A 24,130-nucleotide genomic window follows, 5' to 3' on the forward strand; every position below is an offset into this window, starting at 1 on the left:
TGAGCTCAAGCAGAGTCCCTAGTCAGGTTAATGTTTATCAGGAGGACTGAGGGCCTCAAAGTATAGGAGATAATGAGAAGAGACTTGACCAGGGTTGCTATAACAAATGTTATCACTGCGAGCCCAGTCGTACACAGGTATGAAGTTGCCTGGGAGCAATTAGGTGCCATCCAGCTTGGAAACACGCAGGAAGAAGGCCCTTTGGTAAACATCTGCTGATGCTTTCTCTCTGCCAGACAGCAGAATGTGGAAACAACAGCTGGCATGTACTTTACGCCACAAACTACGGTAACTTACTTTAATGCAGCTGCTATTCATGTCTTCATTTTACAGGTGATGTAATTGAAGCACAGAGAAGTCTGGCAACTTGGCCAAGGTCACAGAGTTTGCAAGTGCTAGCAGCTCAACCCATGTAATCTGGCTCCATAAGTCCTGCTCCAAACTTCTTATTTATTTATTTATTTATTTATATATTTTTTTTCTGCTCCAAACTTCTATGTTCTACTTGCACGTGCTGGGTACGTGGGATTGAAAAATACATGAAATTAATATCATCCATACTTGTCACACATGAGTAGCTCATACAACACGTGATAAGGTAAAACCAGTGCTGTGCACAAAGGGAAAGTAAGCAGGGGAAGGGGAAGAAGGGATGTGGCAGATTGCAATTTCATTTGATTGTATTATTTTTTTGAAGTTTGTTTATTCATTCATTCATTCATTCATTCATTCATTCATTCATTCCCAGAGAGACAGAGAGACAGAGGCAGAGACCCAGGCAGAGGGAGAAGCAGGCCCCAAGCAGGGAGCGGGACGTGGGAGTCGATCCCGGGACTCCAGGGTCACACCCTGGGCTGAAGGCAGCGCTAAACCACTGAGCCCCCCGCGCTGCCCCAGGTTGCAATTTTAAAGGACGGTCATGAAAAGTGTCAGCGAGAAGGGCGCGCTTCAGCAAAAGTTTGCCTTCCCCACTGAGGGCAATAGGGAGTCATGGTAGGTTTTTGAATAGAGGAGGGCTGTGATGGGAATGACCTTTTATTGTTTTTTTTTAAAGATTTTATCTATTTATTCCTGAGAGACCCAGAGAGAGGCAGGGACACTGCCAGAGGGAGAAGCAGGCTCCGTGTGGGGAGTCCCATGCGGGACTGGATCCCGGGACCCCGGGGTCACACTCCGAGCCAAAGGCAGGCACTCAAGCGCTGAGCCACCAGGCATCCCTGAACGGGAGAAAATATTTGAAAACCACACATATGGATATATGAGTAATTCATACAAACCAATAACCCACCCCCCCCCCCAAATAGTCCAAATAAAAATTGGCAGAGAATAAAGGGGAAGGGAGAAAAAATGAGTGGGAAATATCAGACAGGGAGACAGAGCATGAGAGACTGCTAACTCTGGGAAACGAACTAGGGGTGGGGGAAGGGGAGGAGGGCGGGGGGTGGGGGTGAAGGGGTGACGGGCACTAGCGGGGGCACCTGGCGGGATGAGCACTGGGTGTTATTCTGTATGATGGCAAATTGAACACCAATAAAAAATAAATTTATAAAAAAAAATTGGCAGCGTAACGCCATAGAATTAGGGGCCAAGCTTTTGGAACGGTGAACTGGCCATTAACTGGGCTCGTGTGGGGGCAGGAGTGGTTTAGGAGTGGGGCTCACACGCGGTGCAGGCAGGGAAGCTGCTTTCAAAGCGCTTCTTACGTATTGTAATTGCAGTGGTTCCGCCGCGTCTTTGTCCGCCGTGCGGAAGCGGCGTGGACACAGCCCTGGAAAGTACGTGCTCGACGCTCCGCGAGCTGCCGCGCCGAGGCGGGCGGGCTCTTCCCACAGCCATGGGGCCCCCGGGCCTTACTGGGCAGCCGCCTCCGCCGAGCTCCCCCGTGGGCGCCGCCCCCCGCGCACGCGCGCCGGCGGCCCTCCGGGGCGGGGCTGCGGAGCCTTGTGACGCAACGCGCGGCCGGGGGGCGGGGCCCGAGGCGCCCAGCCCGCCCTCTTCCGCTGCGGCCGTGGGAATGGAAACATCTGCCCCACGTGCCGGAAGCCAGCTTGCGGCGATGACGGCGCGCCGCTCCGCGTCCTACCGCGCCGAAGCCCCGCGGGTGTCATCGCGAGACGGGCTCGCCGACATGGCCGCGTCCAGTCAAGGTAAGGGCGGGCGCGCGCAGCGCCGGCGCCGCGGGGAGCCGCCTTTCTCAGCTCCGGAAGGGGAAGGGCTCCGCGTTCGCGGGTCCCGGCGGAGCCTCCCCGGGAGTCCGGGCGGCGCCTGGGCGGAGAGGGCGCCCCGGGCTCGCCCCTGACCCCGCCGCCCCCCGGATCCGGCCAAGGTCAGGCGCCGGGCGGGGACCGAGCGGCCCCGGGGTGTTGGCTCGGGTCGGGCGCGGTCGGCCTTCCGGCGCCGCCCCGAGCGGCGCGAGCCCGGAGGCGTGCCGTTCCCGTGGTCGGCGGCGCCTGGCGCGCTCACAGCAAGGCGGCGTCTTTGACCCCGGGCCGGCCTCGTTCTGTGCGCAAAGGAGCCTCCTCTTCGCTACTGATGGTTTTGAAAGACTAATACGCATGGAGTCGTACTTTTTGGGTTGGTTTTGTATTTATTTACTCCGCGCGAAGGAACATTCCCTATAATAAAATACACAGAGCAGCGGGACTTTGAGTCATGCTTCTTACTCTGCTGATCACCCTGCTTCAGGTTCTACTCAATTCAGTGCTGCTTCGCGAGATCTCGTTGCCCAACGCAGCCACCATGGAAACCCGAGTATATAAACATAAAATTACATGGATTATGTTCAAAACAAAGGCAGTGGAGGTATTCAGAATTCACCACTTGCTCATTATTCGCTACTGTTCACTGTTATCCATGCTCTTGACGTGATTTACGTGTATTGCGTCGATGTGATGGAAATGACAGTATGGTATGTTACTGTGCATCTCTCTCCAACCCTGGGTGCACTGATGTCACAGTTCCATGATGTCACAGTTCCATGATGTCACACTCAGGGAGACTGAATGCATCGTGCAAATTGATGTACACTGCAGATGACCCCCAGCTGGTTGTTCAACACTGGCACCCCCACCGAATTGACGTGATTAAGGGATTGGAGTGCACAATGATTATTTTCCTGCAGACCACACTGCTGTCATTCACCTAAAATATAGAGGTTGATTAGATATTTGCTCCTAGGAAATGGTTGTGAGAGAACTTTGAGGTCGGCATCGTGAATTTTGATCTTTATCATAGTGATGATCACGTAATCCTGTGGTCATTTATTTTGTGGACTCATAAGCAAGACTAACGACTCTGCTCTACATACTGGTTTACACAATTTGTTCAATGACTAAATGAAGTTGAATGAACCAAAGGCCTCTGATTTTATCCCTCTTTTGGCTGGAGCCTCCTATTGAGCTGAGGGGCCTGGTAAAATTATATTAAAACAAAACTCAGGGTCGCCTCGATTGCTTCATGGGACTCTTGGTTTCAGCTCAGGTGGCGATCTCAGGGTCGTGAGATCTATCCCCACGTGGGAATCCGCACGGGTTGGAGAGTCTGCTTCAGATTCTTTCCCCTTCCCCCCACCTGCAAAATAAATAAATCTTGTTTTTTAAAGACTTTATTTATTTGATAGAGAGAGACAGCATGCACAAGCAGGGGGAGCAGCAGAGGGAGAGGGAGAAGCAGAGGAAGAGGAAGAGCAGACTCCTCACTCAGCAGGGAGCCCAGTGGGATGCAGGTCTCAATCCCAGGACCCTGAGATCATGACCTGAGCTGAAAGTAGATACTTAACCAACTGAGCCACCCAGGCGCTCTAAAATTAATAGATGTTTTTTTTTTTTTAAAATTTTTATTTATTTATGATAGTCACAGAGAGAGAGAGAGAGGCAGAGACACAGGCAGAGGGAGAAGCAGGCTCCATGCATCGGGAGCCTGATGTGGGATTCGATCCTGGGTCTCCAGGATCGCGCCCTGGGCCAAAGGCAGGCGCCAAACCGCTGCGCCACCCAGGGATCCCAATAGATGTTTTTTTAAAAAAAAAAACCTCAAAACTCATTCTTGGTGTTTTTTTTTTTTCGTTCTTGTTTTCAGTGATATTCTTTAACTCCGAGAGAATTTCTTCAACACAGCAGTAATGTTTTACTGTTCTTTTGTACTGGTATCTAATGTTACATTCAAAAGATACTTTTTATGTAACTATTTGTAAAAACATAGAAGACCTTGTTCCTCAAACATCCATATTTTGGTTCTGTTAAATTGGAATCTATGATCCATCTTGAATTATATTTTCTGTATGATCTAACTAGAGATCATAGCCTTTTTTTTTATTACAAATACCCAATAGTTCTAACAATTTTTTGAAACTGCTCTTTCCCTATTAAATTACCTTGATGCCATGTTATTGAAAATTGAATGACTATGTGTACATCTACTTGTGGACTCTGTATTCTCTCCCATTCATATATGTGTGTCAGTTCTACACTGTCCAACATGCTAGCTTTATAAGTCTTGTTGTGAGGGAGCTTTATTCCACTGTAGCTTTATAGGAAGTCTTGAAAGTCCTTGAACTTTGTTCTTTGCGGGGGGTTACATTTTATTTATATATTTATTTTAGAGAGACACAGAGCACAAGCATGTGAGCAGGTAGGTGAGGTGAAGGAGCAAGGGGGAAAGAATCCCAAGCAGGCTCGTCACCGAGCACAGAGCCCTCCCCGGGGCTGGATCTCACAACCCTGAGACCATGACCTAAGCTGAAACCAAGAGTCAGACACTTAAGTGACTGGGCCACCCAGGGGCCCCAAACTTTGTTCTTTTTTATTCCCCAAAATTGTTTTGATGCTTGTGACACATTGTATTATCCTAAACGATCACGACAATCTCTCTCAGTCTACTGGCTCTTTCCTCAGTGAGACGTTGACACCCCTCCCACTCAGTGATGGGGTCTATATATTCCCTCTTGAATCCGTGTGGGAATGTGTGACTGCTTCTACTGAACGTGGTGGAAGTAACACTACTTGGCTTCTGGGGCCAGGTGTTAAATAATGAACACAGCTTGTGCCTGGCCTTCAGTCTCCTTCACTCTCCAGTTTCTCGCTGCCTCCCTTGGGGACGCACCCTGCAGCCTAGGAGCATGCTAGAAGGAAGTCTGAATGAGCCCACATAGAGAGGCAGCCTGAACATATGTTGGGGATGATTCCAGGTCTTTGACCTGTAAGTCTTCCAGCTGAATCCGCAGACTTCACGGAATAGGGATGGACTGTAATGCCATATCCCGTTGGAATCCTGAGCCACGGAGTCCAAGAGCATAATAAATGATTGCTTGGCTCCATGAAGTTTTGGGGCGATTTGCCATCATCGCTGGGAACACTATTCTAGGTAGGCCTTCGCATCTCCATATACATTTTAGAACCAGCTTGTCGGTTTCTAGATAAAGACCTCCTTTTTGACCCGGACGGCATGAAGTCTGTAGCTGGATACGGGGACAATGAATGTCTTAAAAATACTGCCTTGCAAGAGAAAGTATGTAACTCCATTAATTTCAGTCATCTTCCCTCTCTGCGGTGTTTTGTTTACAGTGGAGAGGTTTTGTGCATCATTCTTTAAATTTATCCCTACATTGTCTTCCCACAGGGAAAGGGATCAGACATCTTGTTGACTCTTTTTCCTTTCTTGGGCAATCACTTAACCTCTGAGCCTCCATTTCTTAATTATAAAGTGGGGATAATAAATAGTACCTTGTTTTGTACCTACTATGTTCTGTAGATTTAATTAGGTATACATGTTTATTGCTTAGCACATTGCCTGGTAAATAGTAACAGCTCAATTAAACATTACTTTCTATCTTTATTATCAGTGGAGATCCATATAGTAGTAAGAATTTGTGGGCTAAATGGTATTGAGATATTTACTCTTGAGAAGGAGACACAAATGAAGAAAATCCATTTCATTTAGGATATGTTATTATTACTGTCAGGTTTTTGTACATCCATTGCTTGTTTTTAAATTTGAGAGAAAAACCCGGAGTACTAATTCTAAATTGTCCACTTATTTTTTTTCTAAGATAGGTATTATTTGTTGATTTTAGAAGTTGCTAGCCACAATTTCAGAGTTATTTTGCCATTTGAAATAAAATGATACTTGCAGGTTCTTCAATACCCATTTCCTTAAAATTCTCTTATTCTGATTAAGAATTGTGATTCATTATAAATCTAAGTATTTTCTTATTCAGTATCTCAATTCTTGTAGGAAACTTTGAGGGAAAATTGGAGTCACTGGACCTTGCAGAATTTGCTAAAAAGCAGCCATGGTGGCGCAAGCTGTTTGGGCAGGAATCTGGGCCCTCAGCTGAAAAATATAGCGTGGCAACGCAGCTGTTAATTGGAGGTGTCACTGGATGGTAAGTGATAAGAAAGAATGTCTAGTGTCTTTTTTTTTTTGCCTTATTTAGTATTGCAGTTACAGGAACCATCTCCTTAACTAATGAGAACATGTTGACTTCTGTGCAATTGATCACTTCATGTGTGGCATTCACCTAAACATAGTGTCTATTATATGCCAGGCTCTATTTTGAGTATTTATATATTTCATTTCCTTCTCACAACAACTCTGAAATTGGTACTGGTATTGTGTATCCTCATTTTTCTTCCAGTTTCATTGAAAAATAAATACACATCACTGTATAAGTTTAAGGTATACTGCATGATGGTTTGATTTATGTATGTTGTGAAATGGTTACCACAGTAGGGTTAGTGAACATTCATCATGTCATACACATACAATAAACAGAGAGGAAAATAATTTTCTTCTTGTGATGAGAACTCTCAGCATCTACTCTCCTAAGCATTTTCATAACATTGTACATTACCTCCCTAATACTTACTTCTAAGTGGAGGTTTGTACCTTTTGACCACCTTCATCCAATTTCTGCTAACCCAACCCCGTGCCTCCAGTAACCACAAGTTTGATCACTTTTCTATGAGGTTTGTGTTTGTTTGTTTTAGATTGTGTGTGTGTGTGTGTGTGTGTGTGTATATATATATGAGATCATATAGTATTTGTCTGTCTTTGACTTCCCTCACTCAGCATAATGTCCTCAAGAGCAATCCATGTTGTCACAAATGGTAGGATTTTGTTTTTTATGGCTGAATAGTATTACATTGTGTGTGTGCTCTGTGTGTGTATATGTCCTGTTTATCCGTTCATCCATTGATGAACGTTTAGGTTGTTTCCATTACTTGGCTGTTGTAAATAGTGCTGCAGTGAATGTGGGGGTGCAGACATCTTTTTGAATTAGATTAGATTTTTATTTCCTTTAGATACATATTCCCTGAGGTGGAATTGCCAGATCCTATTCTAGTTCTACATCTTATTTTTTGAGGCACCTCCATATCATTCTCCACAATGGCTGTACTAATTTATAGCTCCGCTAAGAGTATACAAGCGTTCGCTTTTCTCTACATTGAGAGATAGAGAATACAAATAACACAAATATCTTAGTATTTAATAGATATTTCCTTCTCACAACAACTCGGAAATTAGCACTGTAATTGTTCTCATAGGAACTAAGGCTCAATAGGCCCGGGGCCACATAGCTAGGAAGTGGTATAACTAGGAGCTAGCCACTTACTAGCCATGTCACAGGATAACTTCCTCAATGTGACACAGCTTATGGCTTCATTTGTCATAAATTCAAAAAGTTTAATAGCAAATTTAGTCAGGAATATATAATACATCAATATCATCTCTACTTTTTATATTTAGAAATGTTGGGGATCCCTGGGTGGTTCAGCGGTTTGGCACCTGCCTTTAGCCCAGGGCATGATCCTGGAGACCCGGGATCGAGTCCCGCATCGGGCTCCCTGCATGGAGCCTGCTTCTCCTCTGTGTCTCTACCTCTCTCTCTCTCTGTGTCTCTCATGAATAAATAAATAAAATCTTAAAAAAAATGTTATTGTACAAGATAATATAAATACAGAACAGTACGTATGATATGTGTACGTTCTGATGAATACATATAGAGCAAACACCTATGTAACAACTGCTCAGGTTTAAAACGTGACTAGCACCCCAAAAACTCTAGAGATCAGTGCTACACTTATTGTCATGCAGTTATTTCTTTGCTTTTCTATGTGATTTTAACACCAATCTTATCAGTGTATAATATACTGTAGTTTAAAAAATATATATACTGTAGTTTATCTGCTTTTGAACTTTAAATAAATAAAATCATGTGTATTCTTGAATCTTGCCTTTTTGATCAGCTTGTTTTGTGTGTAGTTGTAGTTTCTTTGTTTTCTTTCATATATACAATTCCATTGCGTGAACATACCACAGTATTTTTTTTAAAGATTTATTTATTTATCACAGAGAGAGAGAGAAAGGCAGAGACACAGGAGGAGGGAGAGGCAGGCTCCATGCGGGGAGCCCGACGTGGGACTCTATCCCAGGTCTCCAGGATCATGCCCTGGGCCAAAGGCAGGCGCCAAACTGCTGAGCCACCCAGGGATCCCCCCACAGTATTTTTATCTAGGTGATGACTGACATTTGAGTTGATTCAGTGTTTGGCTAAATAGTGCTGATATGAACACTCTGTCTAAATTTCCTGGTGTGTATATATGCATTTTTAAAAAAGATTTTATTTATTTATCCATGAGAGACAGAGAGAGAGAGAGGCAGAGACACGGGCAGAGGGAGAAGCAGGCTCCATTCAAGGAGCCTGACGTGGGACTCAATCCTGGGGCTCCAGGATCAGGCCCTGGGCTGAAGGCGGCGCTACACCGCTGAGCCACCCGGGCTGCCCTATATGCATATTTTGGATGGTCTATACCTAGGAGTGGAATTACTAGGTCATGGGATATAAGTACATTCGGCTTTGCTGGGTAATGTCAGAGTGCTATCCAGAAGGGACTGTGACACTTTACCCTCCCAGCAACAAGGATTGGGAGTTCTCATGCTCTCCAGTCTTGTAAGCACTTGATACTGCCAGACTGAGATTTTTGCAGTACCTCACATGGTTTTCACTTATATTTCCCTATGTAGTGGTGACATTGAGTAACTTTTACATATGCTTCTTGACCGTTTTGGATCTCTTCTTTGATAAAGTCTCATTTTAATCTTTTGTGATTTTTCTCTTAAGTTGTCATCCCTTTTTGAACGCCTGGGTGGCTCAGTTGGTTAAACGTCTGCCTTCGGCTCAGGTCATGGTCTCAGGGTCCTGGGATCAAGTCCTGCATTGGGCACCCTGCTCAGTGGGGAGCCTGCTTCTCTCTCTCCCTCTGCTGCTGCTCCCCATGCTCAGCCTTGCTCTCTTGCACTCCCATGTGCTCTCTCTCTCAAATAAATAAATAAAATCTTAAAAAAATAAAGCATACAATTTGATGAATTTTGACATATGCACACCAGTAAATCACCACAATCAAGGTATTGGACCCATCCATCACTCTAAAAGCTGCTTTGTACCTCTCCATAATCCCTGTAATGCCCTCACCAACCACCGATCTGCATTCTATCATTATAGATTACTTTGCATCCTCTAGAATCATACATAAAAGGAATTACACGGTGTGTGTTCTTTTTTGTCTGACTGCTTTCTTTTGCTTAGCATACTAATTTTCAGGTTCATCTATGCTTTTTTTTTAATTAGTAGTTCATTCCTTTTCATTGCTCAGTAGTAGTTCATTGTGTCGATGAACCATTTTGTTTATCCATTTACCTTTGATGAACCCTGGTTTGTTTCCACTTTGGGCTACAGCTGCTACAGACATTTGTGAACAAGTCTGTGTGAACATAGGCTCTCATTTCTGTTGCGTAAATGCCTAGGGATAGCATGGGTGGGGATTATAGGTGGGATGCTTTAATTTAAGAACCTGCCAGACACTTTTCTAAAATGCCTATACCATCTTATACCTCTACCAGCAGTGTGTGAGTGTTCCAGTAGCTCCACATCCTCACTAACACTTGGGCGCTATGCCTTTTTGATTACAACCATCCTGGTGGGTGTAAACTGGTAGCTCACTGTGGTTTTAATTTGTATTTCCCTAATGATTAATGATATTAGCATCTTTTCATGGGCTTATTTTTGCCATCCACATATCTTTGATGAGGAATCTGTTCAAGTCTTTTCTCCATATTGTTACTGGGATATTGGCTTTCTCATTACAGAGGCACAAGAGTTCTTTATATATTCCAGATACAAGTTTTATATCAGATTTGTGATTTGCAAATACATTCTTTTGCTCTGTGGCTTTGTAGTCTCTTAACAATAAAGAACAGAAGTTCTTAACCTTGAAATGTAATTTATCAACTTGTTTTTTTTCTAGCTCTAGCTTTTGGTTTAATGTCTGAGAATATTTTCCTAACCTAGGATCACTAAGATTTTCTTTTATGTTTTCTTCCAGAGAGTATTTAGGTTTAGATTTTTCATTAGGTCCATGATTCATTTTTATTTACTTTTTGTGTATGTTGCAAGGTAAGGAATCCAAGTTCTTGTTTGCATATGACATCTAATTATTCCCACATGGTTTGATGAATAGACATCCTGCTCTACACTGAATTGCTTTTGCACCTGTGTCAAAAATCGATTGACTATATGTCTGTTTCTGAACTTTGTTTTATTTTATTTTATTTTTGAACTTTGTTTTCAAGCTTTTTATTTTTAAGTGATCTCTATCCCCAGCATGGAGCTCAAAACTCATGACCCTGAGAACAAGGGTCACGTGCTCTTCCGACTGAGCCACTGTACTCCTGTTTCTGAATTCTTTAGGGTTTTTTTTTTTAAGTATTTTTATTTTTTTAAGTAGGCTCCATGCCCAGTGTGGAGCCAAATGTGGGGCTTAAACCCACAACCCTGAGATCAAGACTTGAGCTGGGATCAAGAGTCAGATACTTAACCAACTGAGCCACCCAGGTGCCCCTGCAGTTTTTGTTAGTGGATTTGTCAGTCTTTGTGCTTAGTATCACACTGTTTTGATCACTGTTACTCTATAATAAGTCATGAAATCAGATAAATCTTATACCTTTGTTCTTTTTCAAAGTCGATTTGACTATTCTGGGTTCACAGCATTCTCATACAAATTTTAGAATAAGCTTGCTGCCAATTCCAATAAAAACCTGATGAGATTTTGATTAGGATTTCATTGATCCATAAACCATGTTTAGGTTTCTTTTAAGTATTCTCAGCAATTTTTTATAGGTCTTGCATATCTTATTTTTGATATTATTGTAAATGATATTTTTAAATTTCAGTTTCTAATTGTTCATTACTCATATATAGAAACACAATTGAGGTTTGTATATTCCTCTTTTATACCGCGATCTTGCCAGAGTCCCTTACTAGTTTGCAGAGTTTGGCGGTCCATTCATTCTTGCCAATTTCCTAGGGGGATATTTGCCTTTATGCTTTTCCCCCTTGAGCTCCACTATGTAGCTGGAGTCCTCTTTTAAAAGTGCACCCTGAAAGTTTTAAGGGATTTTCCCAAGACCACAAAATTAGTAAGTGGTAGAGACAAGATTTGAATCAGGGTCTTTCTGAGTTCAGAGCCTCTGCTCTCTGCTTGGCGAATCATCCGACAGTAAGTAAGATCTGAACATTGTTAGAAGTGCATGGTCATGTGTATTTGACAGCCTGTCAACTTGTCTGACGTTGGTTTGGTTTTTGTAGGTGCACGGGTTTCATATTCCAGAAGGTTGGAAAGTTGGCTGCAACAGCTGTAGGAGGTGGATTTTTTCTCCTTCAGGTTCGTATGCAAAATATTCCTAGATGTTTGGAAATCCCCCTTGCCCGTTAGGAGTGTGGTTTGAGGAGCTATAATACAGGCTTGGCGGTATTACACTAGAATAGCCTTTGCACTTATTTTCAGTGCACTATTTGAAATGCCGGTGACCATTTGAATCAACCTGCATCAGTTCAATCAGTCACATTTTGTTCTATCATCTATAACATGGGGACATAGTACATATTCCTATGATAGCTCCCTTACAGGGTCTTTAAGACCAGTTGAAATATTAAGTATGATTCCACAAATACGAAGTGTACTGCATGTACAAGTGCCCTGTGATACGATTTATTTGACAGAGGGGACATCGATCCCAGAGCACTCAGAAATGAGGACTAAATGACAGTCCAGTCCAATGTCCTCTCTTGTCCTCTCGGCCCAGAGTTTATTTCAGGACTACTAGATACAGTTCTCTGAGGCCGCACTGTAGTATTGCTTTGCAAACTTGACTCCACGTTGGAATCACCTAAGGAGTTTTACAAAACAGTAACGCTCGGAGCCCGCCGCATCCCCCTCCCCACCTGATGTCTTAGGTGGAAGGTGTGCTTGCACATCTAAGTATTTTTAAACTCGAGGTGATTCTAACGTGGAGCAGAGTTTGAGAAGCACTGCTCTGTAGGAGCCATAATTCATTGAATTGTGCCACAGTCTCCCAACTCCTAGGCCTTGGTCTCCTCCTACAGTTGACAGCCTTCCTTTTAGCGGGGTAGTGCTACCTCTGAACCGCAGGTGGAGTGGGTTTCCCAGGTGGGTCAGGGGAAAGTTCATTGTGTGCGAGAAGGCTGGTGACTGGCAGCCGGGGCAGTGCCCAGGGCTGGGGCGAGTTGGGTATCCTATTGCCACACAACAAATTCCCGCAAACCCTAGTGCTCGAAATAACCGTCATTTAATCACTTCTCACAGTTTGTGTGGGTCAGGAATTTGGGGAGGGAAGGGTGGGTGCCTGTGGCTGCAGGTGTCATGCAGTTGCAGGCAGGAGGTGGTGGAGCTGTGTAAGCAGAGCAGGCTGGGGCAGGTCTGGGCCTCTCTCTGTCTCTCGGGGTGGGGGCGGTCAGACTCCCTGCAAGGCGAGGGCCCCCCCGCCACCTTTCCCTCGCCTTCCTCTCAGCCCTTCGGGCACAAGTGCAGTGGCGGCTGTGTCGCCAGCAGACCCGCAGTCAGTCCTCTATCTCTGTGCTTTTCTCTGCAGCCTGCTCCAGGTTTGTCTTTGTATGTATCTTCATGTGGCTTTGAAATATCTTTTTTTCTTTCACCTTAAACTTTTTTCACTTGACATTTAATTGACACACAACATTAGTTGGAGTACAGCGTAGTGTTTCAGTATTTATAGGCGGTACAAAGGTCTGCGCCTGAGTGTACCCTCCGTTTCTTCGGGGGCCCTGTCTGACGGAAGCAGTCGGTACTGCAAGAGTCCCCAGTGGGATTCTGGGATTGCATGAGTCAGATAACCGGGGAGGACAGGGATGTCTCCTTGCTAGGGGAGGTGGGCAGGACGCGGGGAGTCAGTGCTGTGTCCTCATGCTGTTGGTCACCAGAGGGATGAAGGTGAGGCCTGCTGTCATTGATGTGGGGATCCAGTTTCCTTTCTTTCATACTCATAATTGTCTTCCTTTCCTCAATATTTATAGTGTGGCAGTTGTCACAGATTAACCCGTATATGGCTGGTTTTGATTCTAGTTTCTCTATTCTGTTTCACTGGTCAACTTCCAATGTTTACTAAGGCTGGACAGTTGGTGACAGATGTTCTTCCCCACGCCCTTCGGGAGTGCTGTGGCTGCTTTTATGCTTTTAGCTTGTCCATATACATTTTATTTATTTTTTGTCCATATACATTTTAGAACAGGTTTGTTGATTATTTTCAAAAGCTGTGTTAAAATTTTCATTGGAATTGCATGGGAGCCATATAGGTAAATGTGGGAAGAATCAATATCTTGAATGATGAATCATCTGTGAATACATGCTTTCTCTCCATTTATTTAGGTCTTCATTGTCTTTCTGTAGACTTTACAATTTTTTTTTCTTATACATCTTCTACACCTGTGCCTTGGTTTCATTCCTAGATACCTTATGCCTTCACTTACACTGTGGCTTTCCTTGGCCACATACCCTCAGCCCCAAGCCAGTCTTCCAGTTGGACTCATAATGATACAACTCCTAATGTGGAACATCTTTTCTTTTTTTTTTGGGGGGGGGGAACATCTTTTCATACACTTCCTTGCTGTCCACATACGTGTGTATTCAGGTCTTTGCCTATTTTTAAATTGGGTTATCTGTTTCTGTACTTTTTATTTTGTCCCATTAATCTGTGGGTCTGTCCCTTCTTCAGTATCCCACTGTCATCTTTTCTTTTTTTAATTGGATTCTTTTTTAAAAAATTTATTTATTTATTTATGATACAGAGAGAGAGAGAGAGAGAGAGAGAGAGGCAGAGAGAGAGAGAGAGAGAGAGAGAGAGGGGCAGAGACATAGGCAGAGGGAGAAGCAGGCTCCATGCACAGGGAGCCCGACGTGGGATTCGATCCCGGGTCTCCAGGATCGCGCCCTGGGCCAAAGGCAGGCGCTAAACCACTGTGCCACCCAGGGATCCCCCCACTGTCATCTTGATTGCTGTAGCATCATAGGAAATCCTAAAATCAGGCACTATGATACCTCCAACAGTGTTCTTTTTCAAAATTGTTTTGGCTGTTCTAGTTCTTTTGCCTTTCCATGCACATTTTACTTTTTTAATTTTTTTTTTATTTATTTATGATAGTTACAGAGAGAGAGAGAGAGGCAGAGACACAGGCAGAGGGAGAAGCAGGCTCCATGCACCAGGAGCCTGATGTGGGATTCGATCCCGGGTCTCCAGGATCGCGCCCTGGGCCAAAGGCAGGCGCCAAACCGCTGCGCCACCCAGGGATCCCCCATGCACATTTTAGAACCAGCTTGTTTCTATCTGCAGAGCATCTTGCCGGGGTTGGGATTGCAGGAACTTCATAGCTCAACTTGGAAAGAATTGGACATCATTTTGAGTCTTCATTTCCATATACAGGGCCTGTCTCCATTTATTTGTTCTTTAAATTCTTCACCATTTTGTGGGTTTCAGCATGCAGATTCTATATGATTTTTGTTTAGATTTCTATCCAGTATTTAATACTTTTACAGCTATAGTAAATCATGAATTTTATTTCCATTTCCAGTTGCTTTAATTGCTAGCAGAAACAATACAACTGATTTTGTATGTTGATCTTATGTTCTGCAACCTTGCTAAACTCACTTTTTTTTTTTGTTTTTTGGCAAATGAGGTAGTTTATTAGCCTAGCATTTGTTGCAATACTTCTTGTTGGCAGCTGCCAGCTGTCCAGCAGTTCTGGTCTTTTCCCACCATTTGCAGCCCCTCTAGGGGACCACGCTCTTGAAGCTTCTGCTGAATGGCTAGCAATGAGCCCATTTCTCTGACGTCTCCCATAGATCTTGGTCATTGGAGGCGACCCCAGCGCCACCCCAGAGATACAGATGCCGTGCTGTGGAAGCAGCTCGTGTATACAGCCAGTTCTCATCATAGGGAGCAAGCTGTTTATGCTTAGCCAGCTTGACAGTGTCCACTCATTCGCTCGGAAGCTGAACATCCTAGACATTTGACAAAGGCTCCAGAGCTCTGACAAACTCCTGTTGGCTCATGTCTTTCACAGTAACCCCAGGTATCATGCGGCCTCCGTGCTGCCAGCCTAAACTCAGTTTTTAGATGTAGGAGTTCTTGTTCGTTTTTTGGTTGGATTCTTTGAAATTATGTAGACAGACGTGTCTATGAATAGCAGCAGTTTGGCTCCTTCCTTTCTGATCTGGAGAAGAATCACACTTTTTATGAGTATTAATGTTTTGTTCATTACCTGTATTGCAAATATTTCCTCCAGCCTGGTTTGGGTGACTGATTAGTAGGTGGTGCCATTAACTAAAATAGACACTAGAAGAAGAGCAACAATGCAGGAAGAGATCAAAGAGAGAGAAGTCTCGGTTTTACATATTTTGAGAAATCCAGCTAGATGTGACTTACCAAAACTTCGGTGGAGAGAAGTGATATTGATGAAAGATTGATTGATGGGCTGTAGTGACTCTTTATTCCTTGGTTAACATTATTCCATCAGAAGACAACATACCCAGATCAGTTTGCTCCTATTCACACATTCTCATTGAAATTGTTTTCACTGAGTTTTACTTTGTGCCAAAGTGCCTGCTGTCTCCACGGAGGGAAGGGGGCATGCTCTAGACATATATTCGGATGTGTTTCTCTCAGCACCTCTTACATGAAGTTGCTCATGAGAAACCTCTGGAGCCATGTTCTAGAAGATTTCTTTCTGAGTCAACAGTGATTAAGTCGGCTATAACTTTGTCATGTTTCTTCACTTTACATCTTGACTTTCAATTCTGATTTTCTTTTTACCAATTTATATTTTTAAGCTAACTTAAAACTTTGTAGATGGGGATAAGGGTATAAATAAAGAGTAAAAGAATTGCCAACAGTCATTGAAGGCCAGTCTATTGATCCGGCGTCAGGCATAGAGCCTTGCGTGTTGGGTGGATACTGAGTACATGTGAACTGAATATCATTGTCATGCAGTGAGCTGGATGGCAAATGTCTCAAACAATGGAAAGTCAGAATGGTTTTTGATGATGTGCTTCAGTGATCAATCCTAAAGAACTGTGTTTATTATTTTTGGCTATCATCGTTGAAACTGTAGCTTGCAAACCATACTGGTTACATCAAGGTTGACTGGCAGCGAGTGGAGAAGGACATGAAGAAAGCCAAGGAGCAGCTGAAGATCCGTAAGAGCAGCCAGATACCTACGGAGGTCAAAAGCAAAGCAGAGGAGGTGAGTCTTGTTTTGTTCATCTGCAGTGTGAAAAGACTGTGGACAATGGGGTAGACGGAGCAGAATGTCAGCCGTGAATGGCATCTCTTCACCCTAGGAGGCAGTCTTTTAAAGCTGGGTGATTGAAGTGTTGGTGACTCTTATCAGGCAGTGATGTATGTAAATGACATGTTTATGAATGACTGTAAAATGAATGAATGATATGTTTACATATGTGGATTGGTCATGTCTGGAATCAGTCCTTGCAGCAAGTGAGATGTAGATGGTTTGAAGTCATACTTTGTCTCCATGCACACTCTTCTCTGAAATGTCCATCCTTTACACGCACACATAACTAGCAGGAATATGTAGCTCAGAGGTTTGCAACTTTTTTTTTTGTAAAGGACCGGATGATAAATGTTTCCAGCTTTGTAGGCCCTGGGGTCTTGGTCACAGCTACTGAACTCCACCGTGTATCATGAAAATAGGCATACACGGTATGTAGACAAGTGGGTGTGGCTGTGTTGCAGCGAAGCTTTATTTAAAAATGACAGCAGGCTGGATTTGGTTTTCAGGCTATAGTTTGCTGACCTCTGCTCTAACACGCGAAAACCAGGTTAGGTTATATAGGCTGGCCCTTGGAAGGGACAGAAGAAGTCCTTCCTTTTTAAAAGGATGTATTCTGGCACTTCTTGATTACCTTTGGAAATACATTAAATGTCCCAAAGAAATAAGTGCACCGAAGTGGGGAGAAGTAAAGTAGGATCGAGGTGTCAAAAAGGCACCTTGCACCTTCTAAGGCCTGGAGCAATGGTGTTCTGGATTCACAGAGAAAACAGATGGAATAACTGCAGATGATGGATTTAGAGGTAAATCGAAACAGGCCTTGTCCTTGAAATATTGCCAAATGATGGTAACAAAATAAAACAGGTTAAACCCATAAGGACCAAGAGAACAGGAGAAAAATACCACAGGAGAAGAAATGTCAGCAAGTTTTTAGAAGTTGAAAAGCAGATAGATGAGTGATGAATGACTTAGATTCGAAAATACTGAACAGGTAAGTCCACCTTGCCAGGCACATTACTGGCAGTCTCTGCAAGGAGGTGGGTGGTAGGCCAAAGCTGGTCCTTTGCCCAGAGTGGAAGGTGGCATCTCCAAGGGCCCAGGGGTGCAGAGAGTCCCTCCCAGTTCCATCCACTTGTCTCAAGGTCACGGTTATAAAAGTGACACTTTTTTCATTTTGCCAGAACTTGACTACTCACATGTATACAGAAGTAATGCACGACTGTTGAAAACTTCTTTAATGACATGGGAAGTATGTATAATAAACAGAATAAGGTTACTGTTCCATTAGAACTAACTGTTGAGGGCCGCCCGGGTGGCTCAGCGGTTGGGCGTCCGCCTTCGGCTCAGGGCGTGATCCCGAGGTCCTGGGATCAAGTCCTGCATTGGAGCCCACTTCTCCCTCTGCCTGTGTCTCTGCCTCTCTGTGTGTCTCTCATGATTGAATAAAATCTTAAGAAAAAGAAGAACTAACTGTTGAGTCACAGAGGGAACTTGTTATAAACTAGCCACAAGGTTTGGAATTGCTTTAATCCACAAATTTTTGTATTCCTATGCGTGGCCTGGCACCGTCACAGGCCCCAGGGATAGTGGCTGGTTCCTCCCGCCAAGCTTGGGGAGCCAGGGAATGAAGATGATGAATTCAGTGTTTAGCAATAAAAATCATCAGTAACTTCAGTGGCAGCAGTTCTGGGGTGGGGGTGGAATTGAAAGCCAAACTGTAACAAGTTGAGGAGTAGGAAGTAAGAAAGTAAAGATAATGAAAACAATAATTATTTCGGGATTTTGTATGATTTTCTTCATTCCTCCTGATGGTAGGTAGATGGCAAAAGGTGCTACGTCAAGTAGGGAAATGTGCGGCCCGGTGAAGGCAGAGGGCATGGAAGTGACGCAGGGAGTCCTAGGCATGGTGGGGTAAGGACGCCGGCGAGTCCCAGGAGAACGGGGTAGATTGGAGCAGGTCAGGGTGTGAGTGGCCTGTATGGTTGGGACATGGAGTTGCTGTACTCGAGTTTAAGAAATGGTTAGGCCAGGGTGCTGGACGTGTTGTCCGGTGAGGAGCGTCTAAGCTGATGGTTGTCCTTGGGGTGGAGGATGGACACAGAGACTTGGAGGAGAGACTTGCGAATGAGCAGCCTCGGTTGGGAAGCAGGTGTGGAGAGAACGAAGGAGTGACATCGGAAACGCAGTCGCCTCCGTAGCCGGTTTCTTGAACACGGCTTTACTCTTGCCCCGGAGCGTCCCCGTGAACTCTGTCCTTCCCTGTTCCTGAGACAGCACGCAGGCCGACTTCCTGGCTCTCTCACAGACAACTGAGGACAGAAGCCAAGGAGTTGCCTTGGCTTCTCCTCCTCGGCCGCCTATGGCCAGTCATCCAGTCAGAGTCCCATTTCGAAAACGTCTCTTGAATTCAGTTGCGTCAAACTAGCACCCCTGCCACTACCTGGAGCCAGAGACCCAGCGAGGGGGTTGTTGGGATCGCACAGGTGATAGAGATGTGAGTCGTAGTAATACTATCCCTGGCAAAGTAAGCCACTCGTGCTCTCTTCCGTTTCTAGGTCGTGTCATTTGTGAAGAAGAACGTTCTAGTGACTGGGGGATTTTTCGGAGGCTTTCTGCTTGGCATGGCATCCTAAGAAGGACAACTTCACTTTTGTGATTCCTGTTTTCTCCAGCCAGCTGCCTCTGCACTCCATCATAAGACGTCAGGTCTCTCCTGCTTCTCCTCTTTCTCCATGACTTCTGCCGTGGCGTATCCGAATGGCTCCTGTAGACATCTGTCGGTACAAGCTGACACGGCCCCGCTGTGAGCTTGGTGGCAACGGAAGAGCCCATAGGCGTTAGCTCTACTCCCTGCACACTCCCCACTTACTAACCTGTAGGTCAACAAAAACGTTCCTTTCCCCTCCCGTATAAGATGCGTAACAGAGCTTGGTACGCAAGATGGCTCACCTTGGAGGATGAGTGGATCCTCAAAGGTTGCCCTGAACTTGATTTGGGAAAAAAAAATCGCAAACGTATAGATACCTGATGTGCTGCATGGAAAGGAACTGAATACATTTGCCTTTAAGCATGAAAGACTTGGTATCTTGGTGTCTCCTTTCTTTTTTAGTTGGTTTTAGATTACAGAAAGAGAGTTGTTTATATACTTGCTGTAAGTATCCTGACAAAATGGCAGCATAAGCCCTAGCATCGAAAAATCTGAATATGGAATGAACTTGTGCTAAAGGTATATGTGTGCTGAGCTGAGGGTATTGTGTTTGGTGGGAAGGTCTTGAGGGAAACCAAGTATCATAGCTACGTCATCGGATGGTCAGACTTATGAATCATTTAGGGACATGAAGATCTTATCCAGGGACGTTTTCCAGCATCCAGCAACTCGTGGCTGTTTCCAGAGGGGTTTTTCTCATGGCAAAATAAGTGACTACGTAGGAGAGGTAAGAAGCTCTTGGATTTTTATTTCATGGAAAAGGCTTTAAGCTTTGAAATATGAAGTATTATTTACCTCTTGTGAAAACTTTAGGGGTAGCCATAGCTCCTCTGGGCCAATTCTATTTCTTCATCTAGTTGGTGTGAAATGCCTCACATTTGAGCCAGAGCTTTCAGGAGGTGGCATTCCAGGCACTCAGAATTGAGAACAGTAGCAAAAGCATGTGTGAAGTCAGTTATTTCCATCGTCAAACATAATCTGCTGTCTCACATGGCCCAAACCCTTAGAATTATTCTTTAAAACAAAAGTTTGTAGACACACAGAGACATGCTGGGAACCTCGGCACATCTGGTTGTAATGGCCTGTCACCATCACCATGTGTGCAGCCTCCGCTGGAACACCTGCTTCTGCAGGGTAAGGCTCGTGTGTTTCCGTCACACCCGTGGAACTGAGCACGTAATAGGTATTCAGGATTTGTAGAATATAAGGATGACGACCTCACGTAAATGAACCCACAAAAGGGATTGATGCAAAGAATCATTTGAGACTCTGTGAGTTATGAGAATGCAGAAAACTTAGAATCAGTCACTAAACCTGCAGGTGACTTTTGCAAAACGTATGTTTTTTTAAGGGCTTCTTTTAAAATGTTTGCCTTTTTCCTTACCTTGAGAGTATTGGGTTGGATTTGGAAACTGTACCTACTGATGGATGTGTGGGACTTTTTAGAATTCATCCATCTGCATCCTTTCCCTTCTTTTGAGGCGACCTAGGTAATTTTGCGTACAATGCGTATGAACCACCCCCAAATGAAAATGGTACGAGCCTCTGTGTTGTCTCTTGCATAAGGACTTAAAGATTGTTTTTAGTTTTTATTATGGAAACTTTCAAACATACCTGAACGTAGAGAAACGTACGGCGACCCTCATGTATCTATCACCCGCAACGACCATCAAATCATAGCTTGTTGATTGTTTTGAAACAAATACAAAATGTATCATTTCTTTATATTTCCGTTTGTGTCACTAAAAGGTGAGAACTGTTTTTAAAAATCAAATATAATACACTACTATCATGTCAAATAATTACAATTTCTTAATATCATCAAATATCTGGCCAGTCTTCAAAATATCCCGTCTGTTACGTGTTTTGCATTCGGTTTGTTTGAATCAAAATCCGTCTAAGGTCCACCCACGTTGCGTTCAGGTGGTCGAAGTGTCTTAATGCTGTATGCTCTTACTCTTTTCCTTCGTGGGATTTTGGCCTGCCATATAGTTGTTGAAGACACTGAGTTATTCCTTAGTTTTCTCCATCCTGCTCCTGATGCCCGGGTCCCGGGCTGATGTTCTGTTTGGCAGTCAAGGCTGCGGCTCTTTAATCACGTGACCCGTGCCATTCCCCCGGAGCAATGGAATGGTGGCCGTCGAGCGTCCCTGCCGTGCCCTGTTCTCCCTTGGGTTGCACGGAGCAGCGCGGCCACCGGCTGCCTCTCGTGGGGTGGGAGTTGCCTTATGTCCGTCTGTTCTTCCTGGGATCATTGGTGATGACAACAGACGCTAGCCGGTGGCTGTGAGCGCTCGCGGGCTGTGGCAGAAGGTGGGCCGAGGCGAGCTCTGCGGGTCCCTCTCAAGGGGGTTCCGAGCTGGCCGCTTGGGGCCCCCGGGGCGTGGGTGAGGTCGGTGCTGCGGGGTGGCTCCTGAGGCCTGCCCACCCGGCGGGGCGCGCTTGGGGCTGCGGGTATGCTGGATCCCAGCCGAGCTGGAGGAGGCGCGGGCATTTAGGGGGGGCCGTACCTTGGGGTCCTGTGGCCAGCGGCTTGGTTTGAGGTGCCGAAGCGGGAGGTAAGACTTCCCCCACAAGGACAGCCCCCTGCCCTCCTCCATGCAAAGCCAAGATCGCAGGACCGGGCCTGCCCCCGCAACTGCCCCATTTTCGTGTCATTAGCGAGCCACCTGATTCCCTGTGGTGCCAGAGGCCGCCAGTTTCCCTTGAATGACGGGGGCATCCGGCGAGTTTGGGGCCATGGCCCCCTGCACCCACCGCGCCCTTTCTGCCCCCCGGCCGGGCCCCTGCGCCCCCCACCCGTGTCGTCGTCACTCCGGGCACCCTCTGATCCGCTGTCGCTTCGGAGATGGGGCTGGCCAGGCTGGGGACGCGGGCCCACTCGGGCTCCCAGAGTGGACTCCAGCGCCGTCCGCCTCCCCCGGCCCGTGTCCTCGTTGCTGAGCAGCCCCAGGATCGCTAACGTCATCGACGTCGTCCTCGCGTACATTTTGCTCCCGCTTCCCCTCCCCCGCGGGCCCGGCCACTTGCTGGCGCCGGGCAGTGCTGCGTCCCGGATGCTGCCAGGAGACAGGACTCCAGCTGCCGGACTCTGGCGGCGGCTCGAGGTCCCAGGCCGCGGTCGCCGTGTGCGAACTGCTGACGACGTTGCCTCCATCATCCTTTCCTTTGACATCTGCCAGCGAGGTGGGCAGGCGTAATGCTCGGGCTCTTACTTGAAACCTCTGCTTTTCTATAGTTTGGGGAAATTTAATAAATGTCTGCTTCAAAAAAAAAGAAAAACGGTATAGAGATGGATCCGAGATGCCCGAGTATCATTAATGTTTCGTGATCACTTGGTTTCTTGGAGGGAAGCTCACCGCAGGCCCAACCAGGTGCTGCCCCCTGGGCTGCTTCCGCCAGCTGAGCAGCTCGGGTCTTTGTGGCGAAGCCCAGGTAGGGGCCTCCTAAACTGCTTACACAACTTGAGTGTGAGCTCCTGGACAGGTGGGCAAAATATATATATTTTACCCTGGACCTGATTTCTCACAAATCATGTTCCACAATGTTTGATTTTTCATAAGGAATCATGAATTTTAAGAGCACTATTTTCCTAAAGAAAACTGACAGTGGTGCACTTTTTTTCACATTAAAAAAAAAAAAAAACCTGTGAAGTCAGCTTATTGACTCACCAAAACTGTCTATGTCTCTGAATATAAAATGGTAAGAAATGCAATTAGGATTATTGAGAGCAGTGCAATTTTAGCAACTCCCGACACCTGGCTCTCGTCGGAGGGGCCGGCCTCACCCGGCTGGGGGATCTTTGGGCAGCCGCCCAGGTTTCTAATGAGCAGCCGACGCTGAGAACCACTGAGGCACAGACTGGGAGCCCAGAGCTAACCAAGTCAGAGCTCCGCTGTTGACAAGTGACTGCCTCACAGGCCTTTAAAGGCTCTTCAGTTACATGCCCCACAACTGCACATGCCTCCCAGATACCGGGCACAAGTGTGATAGTACACTTCATTGGACACTAGCAGTTGGGGTGAAGAGAGGGGCATGGCCAACACATCACCCTCCCTGAAGTCTTTTAGTCACTAATTAACCAAGTGATTAAACTTGGCACTACTAACCCACTTACAGATTGTTTTGGTCGCTAAAAATGGAGGAGCTACAGCTCTCCCCTTCTCAGGTCCTCCCTGGTCCCTAACACATAAGAAACACGGGAAGACTGTTCAGCTTCTCTGATGACTGTTTTATTTTTCTGGGTGTCATAACACCTGGAAAGAATCAGGTTTGAATTAGTGTGTGCCCTAGATGCTAACGTCGGCCGAGGCACGACTGAGTTTAAAGATGGGAAGGGGGCAGCCCCGTGGCTCAGCGGTTTAACGCTGCCTTCGGCCCAGGGTGTGATCCTGGAGAACTGGGATCAAGTCCCACATTGGGCTCCTTGCAAGGAGCCTGCTTCTCCCTCTGCCTCTCTCTCCATCCTCCTTGTGTATTCTCATGAGTAAATAAATAAAAATCTTTAAAAAATTTTAAAAATAAAAATCTTGATTTAAAAAAAATAGGAAGGAACGATTTAATATGAAGCCTTAAAAGCCCTAGTTAGGGCAGCCGGGGTGGCTCAGCAGTTTAGCGCCGCCTTCAGCCCAGGGTGTGATCCTGGGGTCCTGGGATCGAGTCCCTTGTCGGGCTCCCTGCGTGGGGCCTGCTTCTCCCTCTTCCTATGTCTCTCTGTGTCTCTCATGAATAAATAAATAAATAAAATCTTTAAAAAAGATAAAAGTCCT

At 45.4% G+C, this 24,130-nt stretch overlaps 1 protein-coding gene across 1 annotated transcript; it reads left to right on the top strand.

The window, feature by feature from the left end:
* Nucleotides 1-1,984: 1,984 nt before the first annotated feature.
* On the top strand, nucleotides 1,985-20,115 carry FUNDC2 (FUN14 domain containing 2). The gene is made up of 5 exons (NM_001033512.1): nucleotides 1,985-2,147; nucleotides 6,232-6,382; nucleotides 11,645-11,720; nucleotides 16,478-16,609; nucleotides 19,210-20,115. The coding sequence occupies exons 1-5, from the start codon at nucleotides 2,015-2,017 to the stop codon at nucleotides 19,285-19,287; spliced, it is 570 nt and encodes a 189-aa protein (NP_001028684.1). The 5' UTR covers nucleotides 1,985-2,014; the 3' UTR covers nucleotides 19,288-20,115.
* Nucleotides 20,116-24,130: the final 4,015 nt, after the last annotated feature.

This window comes from Canis lupus, chromosome X, assembly GCF_011100685.1.
Source record: "Canis lupus familiaris isolate Mischka breed German Shepherd chromosome X, alternate assembly UU_Cfam_GSD_1.0, whole genome shotgun sequence".
NCBI lineage: Eukaryota > Metazoa > Chordata > Mammalia > Carnivora > Canidae > Canis > Canis lupus.

Excerpts from the sequence above, each read along its gene's own strand:
- FUNDC2 (NM_001033512.1), top strand. The coding sequence starts at position 2,015 with ATGGAAACATCTGCCCCACGTGCCGGAAGCCAGCTTGCGGCGATGACG. Across the intron at positions 2,148-6,231 it reads CATGGCCGCGTCCAGTCAAG|GAAACTTTGAGGGAAAATTG; the intron begins GTAAGGGCGGGC and ends CAATTCTTGTAG. Across the intron at positions 16,610-19,209 it reads TCAAAAGCAAAGCAGAGGAG|GTCGTGTCATTTGTGAAGAA; the intron begins GTGAGTCTTGTT and ends TTCCGTTTCTAG.